Genomic DNA, 21,022 nt, shown 5'->3' with positions numbered 1-21,022 from the left:
TATCTATAAATACTTACTTCATTTCTAATCTACCTACCTTTTATTTCCTTTTAGTGCCTTGCTGTACTGGAAAAGGACCTCCAGTACAATGCTGACTGGAAGTGATGACATATTACTCTGCTTCTGATCTTAAAATAGAAATTATTCAGTCTTTCATCATTAAATATGATGCCAGCTCTAAGGGGTTTTGTTTGTTTTAATAGATGCCCTTTGTTGGGCTGAGGAAGTTCCCTTCTGTTCCTAACTTACTGTGAGTTTTTATTATGAATGGATCTCAAATTCTGTCAGATGTCTTTTTTTTTTTTTTTTTTTTTTATTTGACAGAGACAGACACAGCGAGAGAGGGAACACAAACAGGGTGAATAGGAGAAGGAGAAGCAGGCTTCCTGCTGAGCGGGGAGCCTGATGCGGGGCTCGATCCCAGGACCCTGGGATCATGACCTGAGCGGAAGGCAGATGCTTAACAACTGAGCCACCCAGGCGCCCCTGTGAGATGTCTTTTCTGCATCTATTGAAACCACCACAAAATTTTCAATTTTTCAATTTTTAGTCTTAAATTAACATTTCATTAGTTTTTTAATATGTTAAACCACTCCTGTATTCTTGGGATGATCCTACTTGGTTATACTGTATTCTCCTTTTTATATATTGCTGAATTCAATTTATTAGTATATTTTAAGGATTTCAGCATGGGAAAACTAATAGGGAATTGGCATTTTTATGTATTTTATAATCCTCCCCACCCCCCGCCGGTTCTGGTGTCAGGGTAATGCTGGCCTTATAGAATGAGCTGGCAAGTATTTATAGTTTTTGCAAGTTTTTATGTAGAATTGCTATTAATCTTATCAGCTGTATTTTTCATTTCAGATAGTATATCTTTCACCTCTAGAAGTTTGATTTGGGCCTCTTTTATATCATTCATTTCTCTCATCATATTCAAGTCCTCCTCCAGGGGCGCCTGGGTGGCCCAGTTGTTAGGCGTCTGCCTTCGGCTCAGGTCATGATCCCAAGGTCCTGGGATCGAGCCCCGCATCGGGCTCCCTGCTGCGCAGGAAGCCTGCTTCTCCCTCTCTCACTCCCCCTGCTTGTGTTCCTGCTCTCGCTATCTCTGTCAAATAAATAAATAAAATCTTAAAAAAAAAAAAAAAAGTCCTCCTTCAGCCCAGTAAACCATGCAAAGTATGTTTTTAGTAGTTACTGTAATGTCTTTGTCAGCTAGTTACCTATCATCTGTTTCATAGCTAGGTCTCTTCCCACTGACTGGGTTTTCTCTTAGTGAAGGATGTCTTTTCTTGCTTCTTTGTATGCCTGGTCATTTTTTATTGGACACCAAACTGTGATTTTTTATATTTTTGTGTGCTGGAATTTGTTGTATTCCTTTTAATATTGTTTGATTTTATTCTAACAATGGACACTATTAACTGGATTCAATTTGATCTTTTTGAGGGCTGCTTTTAAGCAGTGTTAGGGTAGATCCACAGCAGCCCTCAGTCTAGAACTAATCTGATGCCACTATTGAGACAATACTCTTCTGAGAACTCCACTGCTTATCTCGTGCATTACAAGGTCCTTCTAATCAACTTGATAAAAATCTGAGGTCCTATGTGAGCTCCTATGTGAGCTACTCTGGGTCCTATGTGAGCTCCAAGAACTGTTTTGTCTGGTGGTTTTCACCAGGTTACCCTGCCTTGGGTAGCTTCCTCACATGCATGCACAGATCAATACTCAAGGGGGACACCCCTGCATGTCTCTGGAGCACTCTGAAAGGCTGCCTCCTCTGTTGTATTTTGCCCACAAATTCTAGTTTCCTGGGCCTCCATGAACTCCAACTCTGTATCTGGGTTCACCCGTCCTTTGCTACGACCTACAAACTCTTTTCAGGTAGCAAGCTGGGCAATCGCAGAGATTACTTCATTTATTTTCCTTCTCTCAGGGATCACGAACCCATGCCACCTGTCATCTAATGGCTGAAAACCACTGTTCCATTCAGTTTGCTAATGGTGTAAGGCGGGAGGAAATATATGGCCTCTATCATTTTATCATGGCCAGAAGTGGCACTCTTAACCCTCTTCTAAAATCTCAAAACCCTATCATCCTTTAAGACCTGTATCAAGTCTAATTTGCTTTTTTTAAAGAAGATTGTATTTATTTATATGACAGAGACAGCGAGAGACAGAGAGCACAAGCAGGGGGAGCTGCAGGCAGAGGGAGAAGCAGGCTCCCCGTTGAGCAGGGAGCCCGATGCGGGGCTCGATCATGACCTAAGCTGAATGCAGACACTTAACCGACTGAGCCACCCAGGGGCCCCTAGTCTAATTTGCTTCTTGTGAACTGTTTACAATAATCTAGTTTCATTTTCTTATTCCTCCTCTTAATTCACAGTCTTAATCGTCTACAACTATTCACCATTTATTTAGTAACTGATAATGCATTAGATTGAGCTAAATGAAATTGCAGTTTTTATAGGTCAATAACCATCTAGTATCAGCAATTACATGTGTTTTACTCAAGTTTGTCATTAACAAGGGTGTAAGTATGCAGAAATAGCATTACTCGTTTCTTGAAAATTTCAAATTATTCCATCATATGATGTGCACCAGATACACATACAAGTATTCTGAAACTAGCTGATTAAAGCTTTTTTTTTCTCAGCAGATTGCTTAAAATAAGAATATTGTACAGACCTATAAATATGTTTTTTATTATGTTATGTTAATCACCATACATTACATCATTAGTCTTTGACGTAGTGTTCCATGATTCATTGTTTGCATATAACACCCAGTGCTCCATGCAGAACACGCCCTCTTCAATACCCATCACCAGGCTAACCCATCCTCCTACCCCCCTCCCCTCTAGAACTCTTAGTTTGTTTTAGAAATATGCTTCTTGATAATGATGGTGTTAATTCCATAGTTTAATGAAAAATATTAAGTTAAGAAATTTTTTTTACTATTTTTATTATTATTTTTTGAGAGAGAGAGAGCATGCACAAGTGGGGGAAAGGCAGAGGGAGAGAGAATCTTAAGCAGGCTCCATGTTCAGCACGGAGCCCCATTGGCAGGGCTCGGTCTTGCAACCCTGAGATCATGACCTGAGCTGAAATCAAGAGTTGAATGCTTAACTGACTGAGCCACCCAGGCGCTCCTCTTTTACTATTTTTAAGTCACAGATCAAGCACTATTCAATTTTAACTGTTCACTTACATGTACATAAAAATATGCCACATGTATATGTTAATATATTCACATATACATATCTGAATATATGTATATGAAGCAATGTCATGTCATCCTTAAGAAAATTGTTTTATGATGCCATAGGCCATTTATTTCACTGCAGACATTCAGAAGTTTAGTATTCTAGGTATAAGTCAAATGCATTTGTGCTGTGATCTAATAAAAATGTTATGGGAAGGGCGCCTGGGTGGCTAGGATGGTTAAGCGTCTGCCTTCGGCTCAGGTCATGATCCCAGGGTCCTGGGATCGAGTCCCACATCGGGCTCCTGGCTCAGCGGGGAGCCTGCTTCTCCCTCTGACCCTCTCCCCTCTCATGCTGTTTCTCTCTCGCTCGCTCTCTAAAAAAATAAATAAAATCTTTAAAAAAAAAAAATGTTATGGGAAAATAAAAGAGAAAAGAGAGTATTTTGTTGATTTGTCAAAATTTCAGATAGTGAAAAATCCAGTATATAAGCTTCTTTTGGGTTATCATTTACTAGATAAAAGTCCTTAGTGGGGAGTTTAAGATCCTCATGTGGGCGAAAGACTCGGCCAATAACACAATGATATGAAAAGAATGAGATTCAGAAGCAAGGGGCTGGTAAGTGGTAACAATTCTTTTTAAGAACTGAATAACAGATTTCACAAAAGACTTAAAAATAAAATAACAAAATAAGGAGATCTAGACCTCCAGGCCCAAACTAGGCATTCAACAAACACTCACTGACTGCCTACTATGCGTGGGCATCACAGTCAACACAGTCAACTGGACAACCGCCCACGATACATTCTTGTGGGATAGAGACATAATAAGCAATGAAACAAGCAAATATGTAACACACATCCATGTGATGAGACAAATGCTCTAAGTCAAGAGAGAGAGAGAAAGAAGCAGGGTAAAAGGGTAGAATGACGTAGTGAGGGGGGACAGAAAGGAATCGGCAATGGTCTCTCTGAGGAAGTGACATCTGAGCAGAGACCTGAAGGAAACAGAGGAGTGATGCAAGCGTAAATCTGAGGGAAGGAAGACCTCACACGGAGAGGGCAGCAACTGCAGAGGGCCAGAGGCAAGAGACTTCTGGGCCAGAGGCAAGAGACTTCTGAGCCAGACTGAGAATAACTTGGTGAGGAATGGGGGAGGAGATGTATGCAAAGGCTAGGTTCAAAGGGCCTGCTGAATTTCAGTGAATGAGGCTTTTGGGTTTTGTTCTAAGTATGACGGGAAGCCTAGAGGACTCTGAGCAGGGTAAAGACATGATGTATATTTTAAGAGTCTCCAACTGAACCTTTGTGCTAATCCAGCTGTAGATACTTCTCCAACTGTATATGGGCACGGTAGTACTAGCACGCAGAGAAAGTAGAGTCTCCATTCAAGGGTCACTTAGAAGAAATGAGTGGGGAGAAATGAAAACAAAAGATTTGCTCCCCTCTGCTTCCTGAGCCCCCCATACAGACGTAACATACTCTTTCGTAGGCAGCATCAGCATATGCTACCAAACACTGAACTCTGGAAGTTAAAGTGCTTTAAGGCGGCAAACAGACAGACTAACCTTCTGTATCTGTGGCACTGTTGATAACATTAGACAGTTTGGTCTTCAAGCTCGTGTAAGTCACGGAGTTCCTCACATCACTCTCGTAACGCCCAGTGCCCAGGGACACTATGCACTCTAACGGGACGTCGGGCCAAAGACATTTACACTCATGCATTGCTAGCGCCGAAGGGTTATTCAGAAGCAAACCTCCATCCTGCAAAATACAGTGCAGAACTCTTAAAAGTGAAATTCTATTTTACAAATATGAAGACAAAAATTGTATTTTAAACAGGCTGAAATGTACTTACAAGGAGAGCTTAAGGATTGAACAAAAAATTGAACAAATTACTTGAAGACAAGAAATTCCTTTAAAGTGAATTTATTTTATATACTACAGCTTGAGAAAAGGGTAATGTGAAAGCTCACTGGTCTCATTAAGGTTTCTGTTCCTATTATGAAATAACTTTCATAACTTTTAACTTCTTTGATTGCTTTGCATATTTTTCTCAAACTACTAAAATGAACAAAGTTATTTTTAAAAGATAGTATCTTTGGCTAGTGGTTACTAGAGATATAAAACCTAACAGAACTGTGGTTCTACCAAACAATTAAAACTAGCTCTTCATTCACAAGTCAAATATAACCAAATTAATTCAACTCATTTAACTGAAACTTTATCAACCATACAATTTTTTAAGTATTACATTCATTATAATGCAGATATGATCTAAACGAGGTAGGCAAACTTTGTATTTCTAAGCATTATTATAAATAATAACTATTTTGAAGACTTCAGGAGGAAAGAAGGGTAAAACATGCAGACAGAATACTGTTAAACCGTAGCAGAATAAAAGTAAATAACCAGCCTTGCACTGCTGGGATAAACCTCACTTGCTATTAGTGTAACCATTCAATTTTGAAAAGCGACAAGTGTTAGAAAGTTACTCCTTCTAAAAAGCCCAAAAGCCCGTTATCATATGCATATGGCATTCATCCGCAGTGTGCAGCTTTATGATGCCTCTGGGGTAACAGAGATACACAGGGCTATGTGGATTCCCAGAGAAACGGTTTCATCACGTGTTTTCACTGCTTGCTCTAGTCTCCATTTTCCAGTAGGTTGTTTGCTGCCATTTCCAATCTAATCTCTACCTTTCCATGATGCGCAACCTCCATCACTAACTACATCTTTTCAAAAGAATGTGGTTCATGTTTCAATGTTTATGACTTTCATGAGAAAAGGCTATTTATTCTTTCAAAAGACATTTCTTGTCAATGGGGGCCCATTTATTCATGGGTCCACCGTATTTCAAGTCCTTCACTCTTTTCTTAAAGTTCCTTTGCGGCTGAGATAAGCTTAAGTCGGGATGGTCTCTGAGACCTAGAAGACTGCAGACAGCTGGCCTGTGACTAGCCCCAGGCCCGGGACACAAGAAAGGGGGGCCTTGGTTTCATGTCATCTGCCACCTGACCGGTAGTAAGTGTCCTGAGGAGAGTGGAGCTTCTCTCTTCTGTCCCTTGTCTAGACTCAGGAAGAGGGAAACTTGTAGCTGGAGCAGAATGACAACATAGTAGCACACGTGCTAGCATTAAACTTCTCTTTATTACGGGTTTGCCATACTTAATTTTCAGTGTACATCTTAGTAAAACAGCTAAATGCCATCGTTAATATAGTTATATCATTCCTAAACTCAAAGCAGCATGGCAGAGAATGCACACAAAAGATCAGAATCCTAAACTAAAAACACATCACAGTGCAAGTTAACACTGTGAGAAGTAAAGCTTCTCTGACACCAAGCAGACAGTTTCAGTTCATTCATTAAAAGCTTAAGTGTCCATCTACTCTATGCCAGGCCAAAGAGCATGTAGTGACTACAGTTTAGGGACTGCTATCCTTGTGTGTGCTGAGCTTAAAGCAGATGAACTGAGACTGCATCTGCTGGAAAGATCACTATGGAGGCTGGGATGTTTTTAGTGTTTTTAGAGGTACTAAGCCCACTTTCTTCAGAGAACCAATAGAGGTTAAATTCCACCATGCTTCTGTTCCATTCAATAATGCCATTCAAATCTCTGAGCTTCCTTGCTACCGACACAGTCGTCCACTCCTCCCTGACATCTTAAACCCTTCCACTGGGCTGTATGGATCTTGTTCCACAGCTACAACTTCCAAGGTAACGTCACCTTCTTCTGAATGCTCTCTTTAACAGAGACGTTGCTCTTCCCTAATGTTGTCTCCCAAGTAGCTGTTGATTCTTTCCTATCTCATATACCTTAGTGGTTAGGAGGGAGTGGTGTCCTATTTGTTCTTTAGTGTTCCTTCTAGACCATTACTAGTTCCAATCCACTTAGGAAATTCATATGCTTTAAAGGCCCAACTACTGGCCCATGCTACCATCACTGCTGTCATCTATCAACTTCTCATTCAACAAACTGTCCAGCACCTGGCCCATAGGCTTCTTTACTATCCCACGCAGAAAAGGGTAGAGATTCATCATACCACATGTGACTTTTCATCTTTAGAACACCCTAGACTCTCAGTTCCTCAATCCTCTTATCTTCAAAAACCATTCTTCTATCTGTTCCCCAAGGTCACACATTAGCTCTTGTTACCAAGATAGATGTAGTCTTTTGAGTTTGGTTTCTTTCACCTAGAATAATGCTTCTGAGATCCATCCATGTCACTGGATAGCCCAGTAATTCACTGCTTTTTAGGGCTGAGTAATATTTAATTACTTGGATGTATCAGTTGAAAGGAACTGTTTTTAAATTTAGTTATTTTTTTATTTTTAGTTATTTTTATTTTTAAATTTAGTTATCTTTATAGATCTGTTGAAAGTCTTACATTGTCTATTTGTACTGTTTGTTTTTATTTTTAGTTATTTTTTATTTTTACCTTTAGTTATCTTAATGTATCTGTTAAAGTCTTAACATTGTCTATTTGTACTGTTTAACTTTGTAGAACCCTACTAGGATTCCTTAAATGTAGGTAGTAATAATTATTCCCTAAAGGCTTCTAATTTAAATTTAATTTTAATTTAGTCCTTTCACTTTATCTTTTGTTTTCAATTAATAGGACACTGGAACGATATCCATCATATAATAGAGGTAACATTTCATTTCTAATTCAGCAAGAATTAAAAAAAAAAATTTTAAGATTTTACTTTTAAGTAATCTCTACACCCAATGTAGGGTTCGAACCCACAACCTTGAGATCAAGAGTCCTATATTCCCCCAACTGAGCCAGCCAGGGGCCCAAAACTACTTTTACCTTAAATTCTATAGTTATACTCTACATAACTTTTAACCGTTTTGGTATTTTAGATGGAACACTCCTGCACTATTTTATATAAAAGCCTACCAAGAAGGATCAGAAGAGACAAAAAGGGAAGAAAAGATAAGAAGGGGCAAATGAGGTTTAGCAAGAATTGATAATAGTAAAATCACTCCCAAATTAAAAAGTTGTCAGGTTTCCAATGGTTTTAATAGACATGTCAATAAATTCCTGTTCCTTAAACTTTACTGCTTTCCATCACGTAAGTGTGGAAGTTAAGATTTTTAAGGTGCTCACTCCAGTCTATGCAGAGGCACGCCGGCCCTTAACTCCCTTCTTAGTCCACTCCTGTCCATGCCTCTTCTATCAGGAAGTCATCAGGCTAATGGTGCGACCACGGTATTTCCTTCACTTAGGTATTCATATTCATAGTTATCTATTTATGGGGTTATTTGGTTTTGCCAGGCCCACTGCTAGATACTGCAGTAAAACAGACTTAAAAAATGAACTGACTGAAAAATTTGCTATTTATCTCTCAGCGGTATACAGAAAATTGTGTTTTAATAGCAATACATCATACATGTACTTAATGGCCTAAAATTTAGATACTTTTGATTGCTTTTCATGTACATTTAATCATGTCAAATCATACAGAGTACCTACCAGAAAATAACCATTGCACAATGGGAACTTCTCCTAGTCATCTCACTCAGTTATTATTTTTTTAGAGTTTTAAAAAAAATTCTGTTTATTATGGTAAAATGTACAAAACATAAAATTGGTCCTTTTAAGCGTTTTTAAGGTTACAATTCAGTGGCATTAATTACATTCAGAATGTTTTACAACCATCACCACTATCTATTTCCAAAACGTTTTTATCACCCCAAAGAAAAACTTTAAAACCATTAAGCAATTCTTCCCCATTTTCCCCTCCCAATCCCATTTCTGTCCTACCCAACTATTCATTCTTTAGATCTCAACTGGAGTGGAAATGTATTTGTAAAGCTAACCGTGACAGAATAAGCCACATCTTCTGTATTTCTTAACGCTATGCATATTTTCATTATTGAATTTGTTTTTTTTCAAGACTTTATTTAAATTCAAGTTAGTTCACATATAGTATAGTGTTGGTTTCAGGGGTACAATTTAGTGATTCATCAGTTGCATATAACACCCAGTGCTCATCACAACAAGTGCCCTCCTTAATACCCATCACCCAGTTAGCCCATTCCCCGCCCACCTCCCCTTCATCAGCTCTCAGTTTGTTCTATAGTTAAGAATCTTATCGTTTGCCTCCCTCTCTGTCTTTATCTTATTTTTCCTTCCCTTCCCCTAAGTTCATCTGTTTTGTTTCTTAAATTCCACATGAGTGAAATCATATGGTATTTGTCTTTCTCTGACTTATTTCACTTAGCATAATACTCTCTAGTTCTATCTGTATTGTTGCAAATGGCAAGATGTCATTCTTTTTGATGGCGGAGTAATATTCCATCGTGTATGTGTGCCCACATCTTCTTTATCCATTCATCTGTCGATGGCTATCTGGGCTCTTGCCATAGTTTGGCTATTGTGGACATTGCTGCTACAAACATTGGGGTGCATGTGCCGCTCCGAATCACTGTGTTTGTATCCTTTGGATAAATACCCAGGAGTACAATTGCTGAGCCACAGAGTAGTTTTATTTTTAACTTCTTGAGGAGCCTCCATATTATTGAATTTATCATCTTATTATATAACTGTGCTTATATTCTTCTAGTTTGAGCTGTTTGAGGCTATGGCCCAGGAAACACAAACAATAAGCTGGCACTTATTAAAACCCTTATGTTCCTCATGGTTAACACAGTGCCCGGCACTACATTTTTGACCAGTTATGCTGAAAATTAATAGTTCTGGCCTGGCAAAAGCATCATCTGCCAGGTGCTAGGCAGGTTCTTTCTGCTGAAAACACTATTTACCTGGAACATTTATATGAAATATCATAATTCCTCTTAGGTTAATGTATTCTGAGTTCTGGACATAACCTTTCAAAATGTAAATAAGGCCTAAGAGAAATAATATATGGGAATCTGTCATCAAAACCTTTACTGCAAATTAATTTACCAGGCTCTTTCTCCAAAGGCAGAGAATGAATGATTTAATTTTGGAGGTGGAGATGGAAAAAGATCAGAGAGAAGGGATATGCATATGTCCAAACTCATCAAACTGTATACATCAAATATGCCCAGTTTTCTGTATATCAATTATATGTCAATAAAACTGTTAAAAAGAGAGAGAAAGAAGGGTTAATTTTGTGTAAAACATTCTATTTCAAGATAAATATGATGCTACTTGGGCAGGGGGAGAGAAGTAATACTTGGAAAGCTACTCAAAAAGAATTCTTCTCACTTTATAATTTTCTAGGACATGTAATAAACCTGGTAAATACCATAATAATATTCTTCTCTTTATAGGCAAAGGCAAACGAAATCTACAAATCTACCTACCCACACCTCTTAATTGTGGCATTACTTTCACTAACTGCTCAGAGTATTAGTCTAAATTTATACTCTACATGGTTCCAAAAGGATATGAAGTAACTTACATTAGAACATGTATCAGACATGACAGTTAAAAGAGATTTTTAAAATGAGTCTGTAAATAACTCAATGTAATTATTCAAAGAGCTTAGGATAAGAGGATTGTAGTAAGTAAGTACCATATTTTAGTTTTAAACTTCTTAACAATTTCTGAAGAGTTGGAAAGGAACTTCACTTGAATGTTTTTTTGTTTAAGCAATCAAGATCATTCACATGTTAGAATATCCTAAACAATTTTTCACAGCGCCTTGTGAGTAGAAGAATATCCCATTTCTTCCTCAAGTTTGGAAGAGAACATGCAGTAAGAAAATTTTTTTTTTTTAAAGATTTTATTTATTTATTTGACAGAGAGAGAGACAGCAAGAAAGGGAACACAAGCAGGGGGAGTAGGAGAGGGAGAAGCAGGCTTCCCGCTGAGCAGGGAGCCCAATGCGGGGCTTAATCCAAAAACCCTGGGATCATGACCTGAGCCGAAGGTAGACGCTTAACGACTGAACCACCCAGGCGCCCCAAGAAAAATATTCTTAAAAACAGGGTTTGCTCAGAATCCAGATTTCATGTGAATATTAATTAGATGTACAAATCTTCCTGGAGTTAAGTCAGTGATTTACATAAAAGTATATTCTCTGTACATGTGGTTATATACTTTACATAAACTTTATATAATAAATTATTTTATTCTGTAGCTTAAACCTAAACTCAAAGATTATGGTCATCAATATAAAAATGGCTAAGCATGAAAAGAAATATCACTAGTCTAAATGAAATGGAAAAAAACCCACTGAATTACTCTGGTTTGTTATTATGTACTGAATTAAACTTTAGCACTATTTCCACTTAAAGAATAAAAAGCAAATGAGACAACTTCTTTTGAAGTCTGGGAGCATATGATCTGAAATGCAGTAACTTATCATTTGAGACTTTCATTAATATTTGGCATAACTGCAATTTTGTAGCATGACAACCACCGTAAAATATGTTATAAATCTTAACTACTATTTTGAACACACTGTCTAAATTATTTCTCCATTTACAACCTGGTAAGAATAAGAATAAGCAGAAATTGTTAAAAACAGCAGGGTACATTTTAAAATAAAAATTTTAATTTGACCAGTAAGTCTTGAAATCAATGTCAGAAAAACTCTACAGCTAGCACTTTCTGCTTTGGGTAGGTGGAAGAAAGAGAAAGGCAAGAAGGGGAAGTGCCTTACATAATTCAACAATGGCTGATTTGACAAAGTAAGAAATGGTCTGAATTGACTCCAAAGACAAAAGGAAACCTAGGTTAATCTCGTAACTACAAAGATTATGACATTACTTCTAGAAATACAGAAAAAAATGGGATAGCGGGGCATAATATTTAAAAATATGTCTAACATACAATAAAAATATAGGAGAAAATAAAACTGATAAAAGTGTTTTAGTTATTATAATACTGACACATGTAAATTAAAAGTATATAGTTGATATGTAGTTCATATACAAGATCTATGTATGAGCTTTTGAATGACATCTGAAAATCCTGGTCAAAATAGTTTTCTCAACATATACTTAAATACCAAAGAAATAGAACACAAATACTTCACTGACTAGAGAGGATAGTTAAGGTTATTAGCTCTATTGAATGAGATTGATTTTGGGTGGGATATTATTACAAAAACTAAGCATCTATAAAACATATCTTGGAAGTATGAGCTCAAAAGCTTTAGTGACTTTTTTTATCATTACTATAAGTTATGAGTTAACATTTCATAATGGGAAAAACTTGACAGAGGAAACATTTATGATAAATAGGTCTCCATTAACAGAAAAGGAATAAACTGCCAGAAATAATATTCAACTTTATACATCATTTAGCCATAAACTTAGAAGCAGTGTAATTATAGGTAGCATCCCAATCCTGTCACTTGACAGCCGTGATCCTACTCTAGGTACTTAACCTCTCTCAAGACTTCAATATCTCATTTGTAAAAGTGGGACTAACTCTATCCACTTCATAAGCAGTGATGATTAAATGAGACAACGCATGCAAAGGACTATATTAAGTGTCCGGCACACAGCTAACTTAATGTTTACTGCTATCATTTTATTATATTATCTCCTTCAAAATATGTCACCCCCACTGTCAAACAGATTGAGTTCTGTGTTTTCAGGGACCGTGTTTTATTTTTAATTTTTATTACATTTTGAAAGCCAATCCTACATACCACATTTTTCCATCAATAAAATCGTAATTAGCTATGAATCACATTATATAAAATAACAAAGAAAAGCTTTCCTAAAATGTGCTCTCAAGTCATAAGGCTTGTTGATTTAAGAAAAACAAACAATAAATAAAAACATTTTGCCACATGTAAACATGAAGAAGAAATCATGGTTGATCCCTCTGCGACATTTAATGAGTGCTGATCTTTAATCACATAAACTTTTAAAAGGTAGGCCACAGTCAACTCACCTGGTGAAGATCATCCCCCAATGCGTACTCGGCAAAGTAGCCGGGAGCAGCCGACGAGGCTCTAATGGCCTGCCACATTTTATACTGACAGCCTCCCAAGTAGTGTGAGTTGATTCCAGGAAAATGACCATAGTTTCTGAACACAAAAGCTTTTGGCGTTATCCCTCTGTTTACTATGGTACTTACTGCAGCTACCTAGTAAAGTAAAAAGTGAACAATACCCACTGTAAACAGCAGTATCTGGGATCTGTAGAAAATGGAGTATTATTTAGTAGTGTGAATGAACCACCTACAACTTTACCCATCAAGATAAATGTATAATATAAATATGATCTTAAGCAAAGGGAACCAGATTTAACCAGGTATTTCTTTATGGGACAGTAGATACAAGGACTGAGACAATTTTGAGAAATGTATTGTAAGACAACAACACTAAAAGATATTATTGGACTACATGATTTGATTAGCCGTTTAAAAAGACATTAGGAAGGCATAAATTTGCAAATCTTTATATAATAATCAACGTAGCAGTAGTAGCAATGAATACAAACTACTCAAAGAAGAAGAAATACACTATTTTCATAATATCATTTACAAATTAGTCTTTGCTTCTGTTCTCTTTGAAAGCATTACGACTTTAGTAACTGAAACTAACAATATACACTATTTAGGCTTTCTTATCATAGTTAATAACTGGTAGCTAAGTAATTTTTTATTAAATAACTAATACTGACCACCTTGGGTCTCAGATTTTATCAATGTAAGTTGAATTAATGTAAAATGTGTTGTACTGGTTAATGACCTCTAATATAAACTTAAGAAGCTGACAGGTACGGAGGAGGCCAAAGTTATTAAGGTTCCATGTCAAGCCCTGCCAGGGGGTTGTCTGCTTTGCTATTTTATAAACCAAAGGAGATATCCCCAGATCCTGTGAGCGATCCGAATGTCTCCAGGCCACCGTGGGTAAGAGTTGGTCATACACCAAGATCCAGGGGGTCTTTCTATTAATTTAAGGACTAGAGACAGGCTGAATTAAGAATCGTGTGGGAAACATGATAAACCCATTTATCATGAGTGAATTACTTTTTGAGGTGGCTAAAGTTCCCTTACACCTATTCTAGTCTTTTATTTAAAGTTGGCAACTCCCATGACTGAAAAACAAACAGTTCTGAAGATGCAGGGAAACAAACAAGAGGCATAGAGTGCACCCTGGGATCTCCTCCAAAAGAGCTGCGTGCATCTCATTAACATGGCCTCCAAGGCCCTGTGGTCTGATTCACCTGCCACTTCAGTCCCATTTTGCATGCCACCCTTGAATCCTTAGGCTCTGGTCTCCTGGGGCTCTCAGTTCCTGTGCCTCTCCATGCCTCCTCCCGCACAGGTCCTTCCCTTTGCCAGCACTGCTCCTACTCATCAGCCTGCACACTGAGATCTCAAACCTCCTTTCCTTAGAATAGCCTTCCCTCCTGTCCCTGTAAATATATGCTTTCAGAGGTCTGTTTTTGTACTCGACAGCATTTATTTCAGGGAAACTACATCTTGTTTGTATGATTACCTGATGAATGCCTACTTTGCCCTACTGGACTATAAACCGTGTCTGCATTTACTAAGGTCTCCAGAGTGCCTGGCACAGTGTTGACACATTGGGCTCAGAATTAACATCTAAAGAATGAATGATTTTTGAACAAGCAAGAGTGAAAGAGAAATAAAGGGAGCTGAATTTGATTTTTCACGGTTACAGCTTGTTATCCAAGAACAAATACAAGCTACAAGGGATTCTAAAGTCCATAAATGCTATTCCTTAATCAAATAACAAGTATTATTAAAGAACACAGAACTCAAGCAATATTCAGATTATTAGGTTTCAGACAAAATAAATAAAAAGAGGCCACATGAGACATATCCTTGTGGCTTTACCATTTTTAAAATTGGGATTCCATTTGTTTGTTAATCTAACATATCTACAGGCACATAAAATTTCTTTTAAAAAGTCTGGGCAAGGAAATGCTATAATTTTTCTTAAATCACTGGATTTGATTAACCTTATGATAAAATAATTCTTCCTTATTTTCAGTCGTAGTCTTTCATGTTCTTAAACTTTTTGTTACACTTTTACTGGCTATAGGAAGAGGTCTAATGCTCACATCTTAGATCTTCAGAAAATGGCCCAAGCAAGATGTAAGGAATCAATATAATCTATTAAGAGGTTCCTAAGAAATGTTTCTCTTCAAACTGAGGGTTGCTGGAGTGGGGGGTGGGGTGGGAGGGATGGGGTGACTGGGTGATGGACACTGGGGAGGGTATGTGCTCTGGTAAGTGCTGTGAATTGTGCAAGACTGTTGAATCTCAGATCTCTACCTCTGAAACAAATAATGCAATATATGTTAAGAAAAAAAAAGAAGAAGAAGAAGGTAGCAGGAGGGGAAGAATGAAGCAGGGGAAATCGGAGGGTAGACGAACCATGAGAGACGACGGACTCTGAAAAACAAACTGAGGGTTCTAGAGGGGAGGGGGGTGGGAGGATGGGTTAGCCTGGTGATGGGTATTGAGGAGGGCACATTCTGCATGGAGCACTGGGTGTTATGCACAAACAATGAATCATGGAACACTTCATCTAAAACTAATGATGTAATGTATGGGGATTAACATAAGAATAAAAAAAAAATTCTCAATAAAAAGAAATGTTTCTCTTAGTAATGGGCCTTTAGAACAAGGCGAAAACAAGTTTTTGCCTAACCTTCAATTCCAAGTTGGTATTATATTTAAGACTCCAAACTTACCTTAGGACATGTAGGGTTTCTTGCTGTTTCAATCATTAGTGAGGATCCCATTCTATCCCTTTATTAGAGGAGGAAAATTAAATTATATCAAAATGATCGTATCTCCTAACATCAGGGAACATAAAATATGCAAACACTGTTTGCTCAGGACTTTGTTCAAAGTACTATGAGCGACAAAAAAGAAATATAAAAATCTCTTCCAGGCACCTGATAGTACAATTAATGCACATATAACAATATATAGTTGAGGTGGAGCTTGAGAAGGACACCAAAAAATGACAAGGGAACACATTCAACCCCGACTAAGGGGTAAAGAAAGGCACTGAGGCAGAATAACCCGGCTGTTTTCAGGGTCCTCCTGAGGGATAAAGGAGCTGTGTTGAAATAAAACTGCAGAAGTATGTAGACTAGTAACAGAGTAATCTAAAAACCAGATCAGGACATTTAGACTTTAAACTTGGTCTAGCAATACAGAGCCGATGTCACTCCTACAAAATGCTTTTTAAATCATCCGAGTTGGGCTCTGAATTACTGCAACATTACAGATCTTGTCCTTGGGCAGCGATTTCCACAATTCCATTTTATAAAGGAGTTTTATTTCACAGCAGATTTTTTCCTGACTTAAAAATGTGTATATTTTCCCCTGTATTGGGTATAAAGACTATGTTTTTTGCCAACTTGCCTCAATAAGAAAAAAACGTGTGTGGTGTGTGAGTGAGTTTAAACAAGAACAGAAGAAACACTACACCACAGAATCAGGTTGTTTTAAACCAGTAAGTTCTGGAGGTATGTTGTACAGCAAAAGTAGGGAAAAAAAAATATAACTTGTAGGGAAAAAGTAGGGGATTAGTGAGGATCCCATTCTATCCCTTTATTGAAGGAGGAAAATTAAATTATATCAAATGATTGTAAAAGACACGTGTCCATTTATAACCTGGTCTCAATTTTTAAAAGGGCAATTGTAACTTCTACATGCAAATCTCACAAATGAACTAAAAAAAAAAAATAGTGACTGGAATTATGCACCAAAATATTAACAGTGGTTATCTCTAATTACTGGGATCAATAATTTAATATTCTTTTTAATTTTTTTCATTTTTCAAATAATACGCACATATTATTTATAGAATCAAACATTTAAAAAAAAATAACTTACTTAAGAATATTTTCCCATGTTTGACTGTCATAAAATGCATGGCTCCAACTCATTTTGACTGTTCCAACAATGACATTTTGTGAAAACACATCAGATCCTAATTTTCGGTAAAGTTCCTCACATTCATCCAAGGGCATATGAAACAATCCCAACATGAATGCTAATATAGCACCTGAAAGAAAGAATGCTTAGTTTTTATCAGTGTTGACATTACAGTACTTCTTCCTGAGTCACAGACCTGGTTAAAATTCTAGCTCTGAGGGGCGCCTGGGTGGCTCAGTCGTTAAGCGCCTGCCTTCGGCTCAGGTCATGGTTCCGGGATCCTGGGATCGAGCCCCACATCGGGCTCTCTGCTCAGCAGGAAGCCTGCTTCTCCCTCTTCCACTCCCCCTGCTTGTGTTCCCTCTCTCACTGTGTCGCTCTCTGTCAAATAAATAAATAAAAATTAAAAAAAAAAAATTCTAGCTCTGATACTTTCTGTGCCATCTGGGACCAACTATTTAACCACTCACAGCCCCAATTTTTTCATCTATTAAGATAATAACTAAAACTGGGGCACCTGGGTGGCTCAGTCAGTTAAGCATCTGCCTTCAGCTCAGGTCATGATCCCAGGGTCCTGGGACTGAGACCCTCATCAGGCTCTCTACTCAGCGGGAGTCTGCTTCTCCCTCTGCCGCTCCCCCTGCTTGTGCTCTCTCCCTCTCTCTCTCTCAAATAAATAAATAAAATCTTAAAAAAAAGATAATAACTAAAATTTATAATGTTCTTATAATAACAGCGGTAACACATGTAAAGGGCTTTACCCGGCCTCAATAAGGACTAAATAAATGTTAACCAGTGATATGAAGATTAATTTTAAAATATAGGATTGCTGTACATCAAATAATACATAATTAAGATATCATGGTCAATGACGTTCTTTCTAACCTTAATAAATTCCTTCGTTTTAGTCACAGAATACAGTATATTTGACAACTTACCAATTCATTAAAATAATTACTCCTTTGAGTTGGTCCGGGGAACTAAACTAAGTAAAGAAATTAGGTCTCTGGGATACCCTTTTAAATAGCTGAGTTCATGTCCTGGCTGCACTTGGTAGGACACACTGCCACCTAGTGTACCTAACTGGCCTAACCCTGAACTAAGGAGGAACGTAGGGGAGAAAGCTTCGGGGATGGGGACAAAGACAAACACAACATCACTGTGAGATTGCGAACAAGGAAAAAACAGGAACTCGTTATCGTAACGTATTTCAAATATTGTACGTATTTTGTCATACTTGGTCTTATTCTTTTTAGTAAAAGATAAAACAGCTTGTTTTAAAATAAATTGACTGGCATAACTATATAATAGAAATTACTTTTTTCAATTTGCAGAAAATCCCTAATTAACACAAGAATAACTTGCCAAAAACTAAGTGCCTTTTAAGTAGAGCTATTATAAAGATGAGCAGATATTTTAAAACTAAATTTTATTAAACTGGCAAGGATATTATTACCCTTAAACTAAATTTATTAACTTTATAAAAACTCTAAGTGCAAACAAAATTTCTACATTAGAATATACAAAATGAAAAAACGAAAGGAAATTATAAGCACTGTATTAGAAGTTAAGGTTAACATAAGCCGGAAGACACAATGGAAAAGATATATTGTGATAAACACAGAAATGTGCGTATTACATAAACTGATACTCTACTCCATGGATGAATCTCTGATTTAAAATTCTCTTTTGTGCCAAAGCAGGACGTTAGCTTGTTTAAATGTGTGAATTGCTAAGAACCACCACAAAATTTAATAGAAATGGTCTGGGTAAAAGCTTCAAAAAAAATGCTAAAAAAACATTAGCCATAGGAAAGGTCTCTTTTAAGAAACATTTCCACAGTTAAATCAAATTGGGAAATAAATATTATTTTCCTATCCTGAGAGTCACGATGCATTGTTAACATACTAAAATATCTCAGAAGTCCTTCTGTAAAGAAACCTGCATAACTTCCTTTAACGCAACAACTTCCTGTAACCTACCATCTTGAGGAATTAGTGTTCCATGGAACATTATAAAAAGCACTAACTCCTTATGCTTTTGAATCATTCCTTTAACTGCACTCAGTAAGTTTTCACAACTGAACATCAATTAACATGCCCTTTGGGCATATTTGTCATACTTGACAGAGATAAAGTAGAGAAATCATTTGATTTTATTGCTAGTGGTCTTTAGAACTATTTTAATTTAAAAGAATGAGAAAAAGAAATAGAAAAGAAAGCTTATGAACATGAAGTGAGAAATTATCAGGTCACACAGTAAAATATACAGCAAGGATTCACAATCCTGATAGTCCCTGAGTGTTACCTAGGGGATAAGCAACAGCTATGGGTATCCTGAGGGGCTTAATGCATACATGGGGTGGGCCTGGATGGATGGATGGATGGATGGGTGACAGAGCTGAAGTAAGGAAATAGAAAAACAGAAAACAGAACAAAAATGTATCAGATGGTGATTCAAGGAAAACTAAAAAATTATTCAGTAACAATCGTATTCTAAATTGCCAATTTCTTCTATACAAACATGACACTACAATTTTAAATATATCTAGCTCTATTAAGAAGTAGGCTTTTAAACACATAGATTCTCACATTTATCAATTTAAATTCTGGCTTTAAACAATCAGGTAAGAAACTGCTAAGCGTCCAATTCTTGATAGAGCTCAGGTCGTGATCTCAGGGTCAAGAGGTAAAGCCCTGCCTCAGGCTCCGTGCTGAGCATGGAGACCACTTAAGATTCTCTCTCTGCCCCTCACCCCTACTTGCACAGGCACACGCTCTCGCACTCTCTTTCTCTCAAAAAAACAAAAAAAACAAAACACCATCTCCAAATGGTAACTTATTCCCAATAAACATTTTATGAAGTTCATTAAGCCAATCAAAGGATTATTAATCATCAAAATATAAAACTAATATTCATCACTTCAGAGAATGACCATGATTTTAAATGCATACTGTGGGGACACAGGGCTTCCATATAACAATAATTACCTGTGCTCACACCACAGATGTAATCAAAGAGCTGATGAACTGGCTTCTGAGTAAGTTCGACCAATTTTCGCAGTGTCTGAAGAGCAACCACACCCCTACAGAGAAAAGGAAAAATGAAAATTCCTGTTTCAAGGAAATTAAATCTTGAATAAAACAAGCCTACAAGTTGCTTTTCTAGCTTATATGCTAACATGGAAACTGATAATATAAATTAATGTCAGTAAAAACTGCCTGTAGTAAGATCACTTCCAAAATTCCAATATCTAAGTAATGGTAGAAAACCTGTTACAGCAGCATGTTTTACATTTATTTTTTTTTAAAGATTTTATTTATTTATCTGACACAGAGAGAGAGACAGCGAGAAAGGGAACACAAGCAGGAGGAGTGGGGCAGGGAGAAGCAGGCTTCCCGCCGAGCAGAGACCCGATGCGGGGCTCGATCCCAGGACCCTGGGACCATGACCTGAGCCGACGGCAGATGCTTAACGACTGAGCCACCGAGGCGCTCCATGTTTTACATTTATATTAGTATCTCTTTGCGTAAGACTATAAAGATGCGAACGGAAGGTATTTTTTTTAAACACCCCAGACTGTGGGAAATACTTAAAACCTGCACTCAGTTTTGGAACATTGAATAGTTGTTTCCTCTCCCTGCAATGTAAGTTGGCTGCCTATGCTTCTATACATTTTTGTTTTCTGCATTTCGCTAGTCATACTTTTAAGAGTTCTTTTATTTATTCATTTTTTAAAACCTTCAACAACTTCAAGACAATGCCCCTCATTAGGGATGTACTACTTTATGCTGCTTACTTTGCTCATTTCTGGATCCCTGCCAAAGGCAGCAAAGAGCTTGATGATGAATGTGGAAATGAAAGGGGCCAGGAGGTGTAGGCTAATTCAGGATGTGTGTAACATGTGGACAATTCTTAATGCTGGGAGATATACAGAAGCAATGAAAGGGTCTAAATCCAATACAAGATGTGGGGCAGAGAGGTAGTGGCTATAG

The 21,022-nt window shown here is 37.3% G+C and overlaps 1 protein-coding gene across 3 annotated transcripts in view; it reads right to left on the bottom strand.

The window, feature by feature from the left end:
- The window catches only part of PNPLA8 (patatin like phospholipase domain containing 8), a 43,535-nt gene that overhangs the window by 3,949 nt on the left and 18,564 nt on the right, over positions 1-21,022 (bottom strand). For all 3 annotated transcript variants that reach the window (XM_021682914.1, XM_021682915.1, XM_021682916.1), the window contains exons 5-9: positions 20,018-20,112; positions 16,986-17,157; positions 15,830-15,887; positions 13,050-13,244; positions 4,769-4,964 (exon numbers count right to left, since the gene is read on the bottom strand). In XM_021682914.1, the coding sequence (XP_021538589.1) occupies positions 4,769-4,964; positions 13,050-13,244; positions 15,830-15,887; positions 16,986-17,157; positions 20,018-20,112 (716 nt within the window). The remainder of the gene's footprint in view (positions 1-4,768; positions 4,965-13,049; positions 13,245-15,829; positions 15,888-16,985; positions 17,158-20,017; positions 20,113-21,022) is intronic.

This window comes from Neomonachus schauinslandi, chromosome 12 (genome assembly GCF_002201575.2).
Source record: "Neomonachus schauinslandi chromosome 12, ASM220157v2, whole genome shotgun sequence".
In the NCBI taxonomy this organism is placed as follows: domain Eukaryota; kingdom Metazoa; phylum Chordata; class Mammalia; order Carnivora; family Phocidae; genus Neomonachus; species Neomonachus schauinslandi.
Note: the sequence above shows the minus strand (reverse complement) of the source record. Positions and strands in the feature narration are given on the sequence as shown.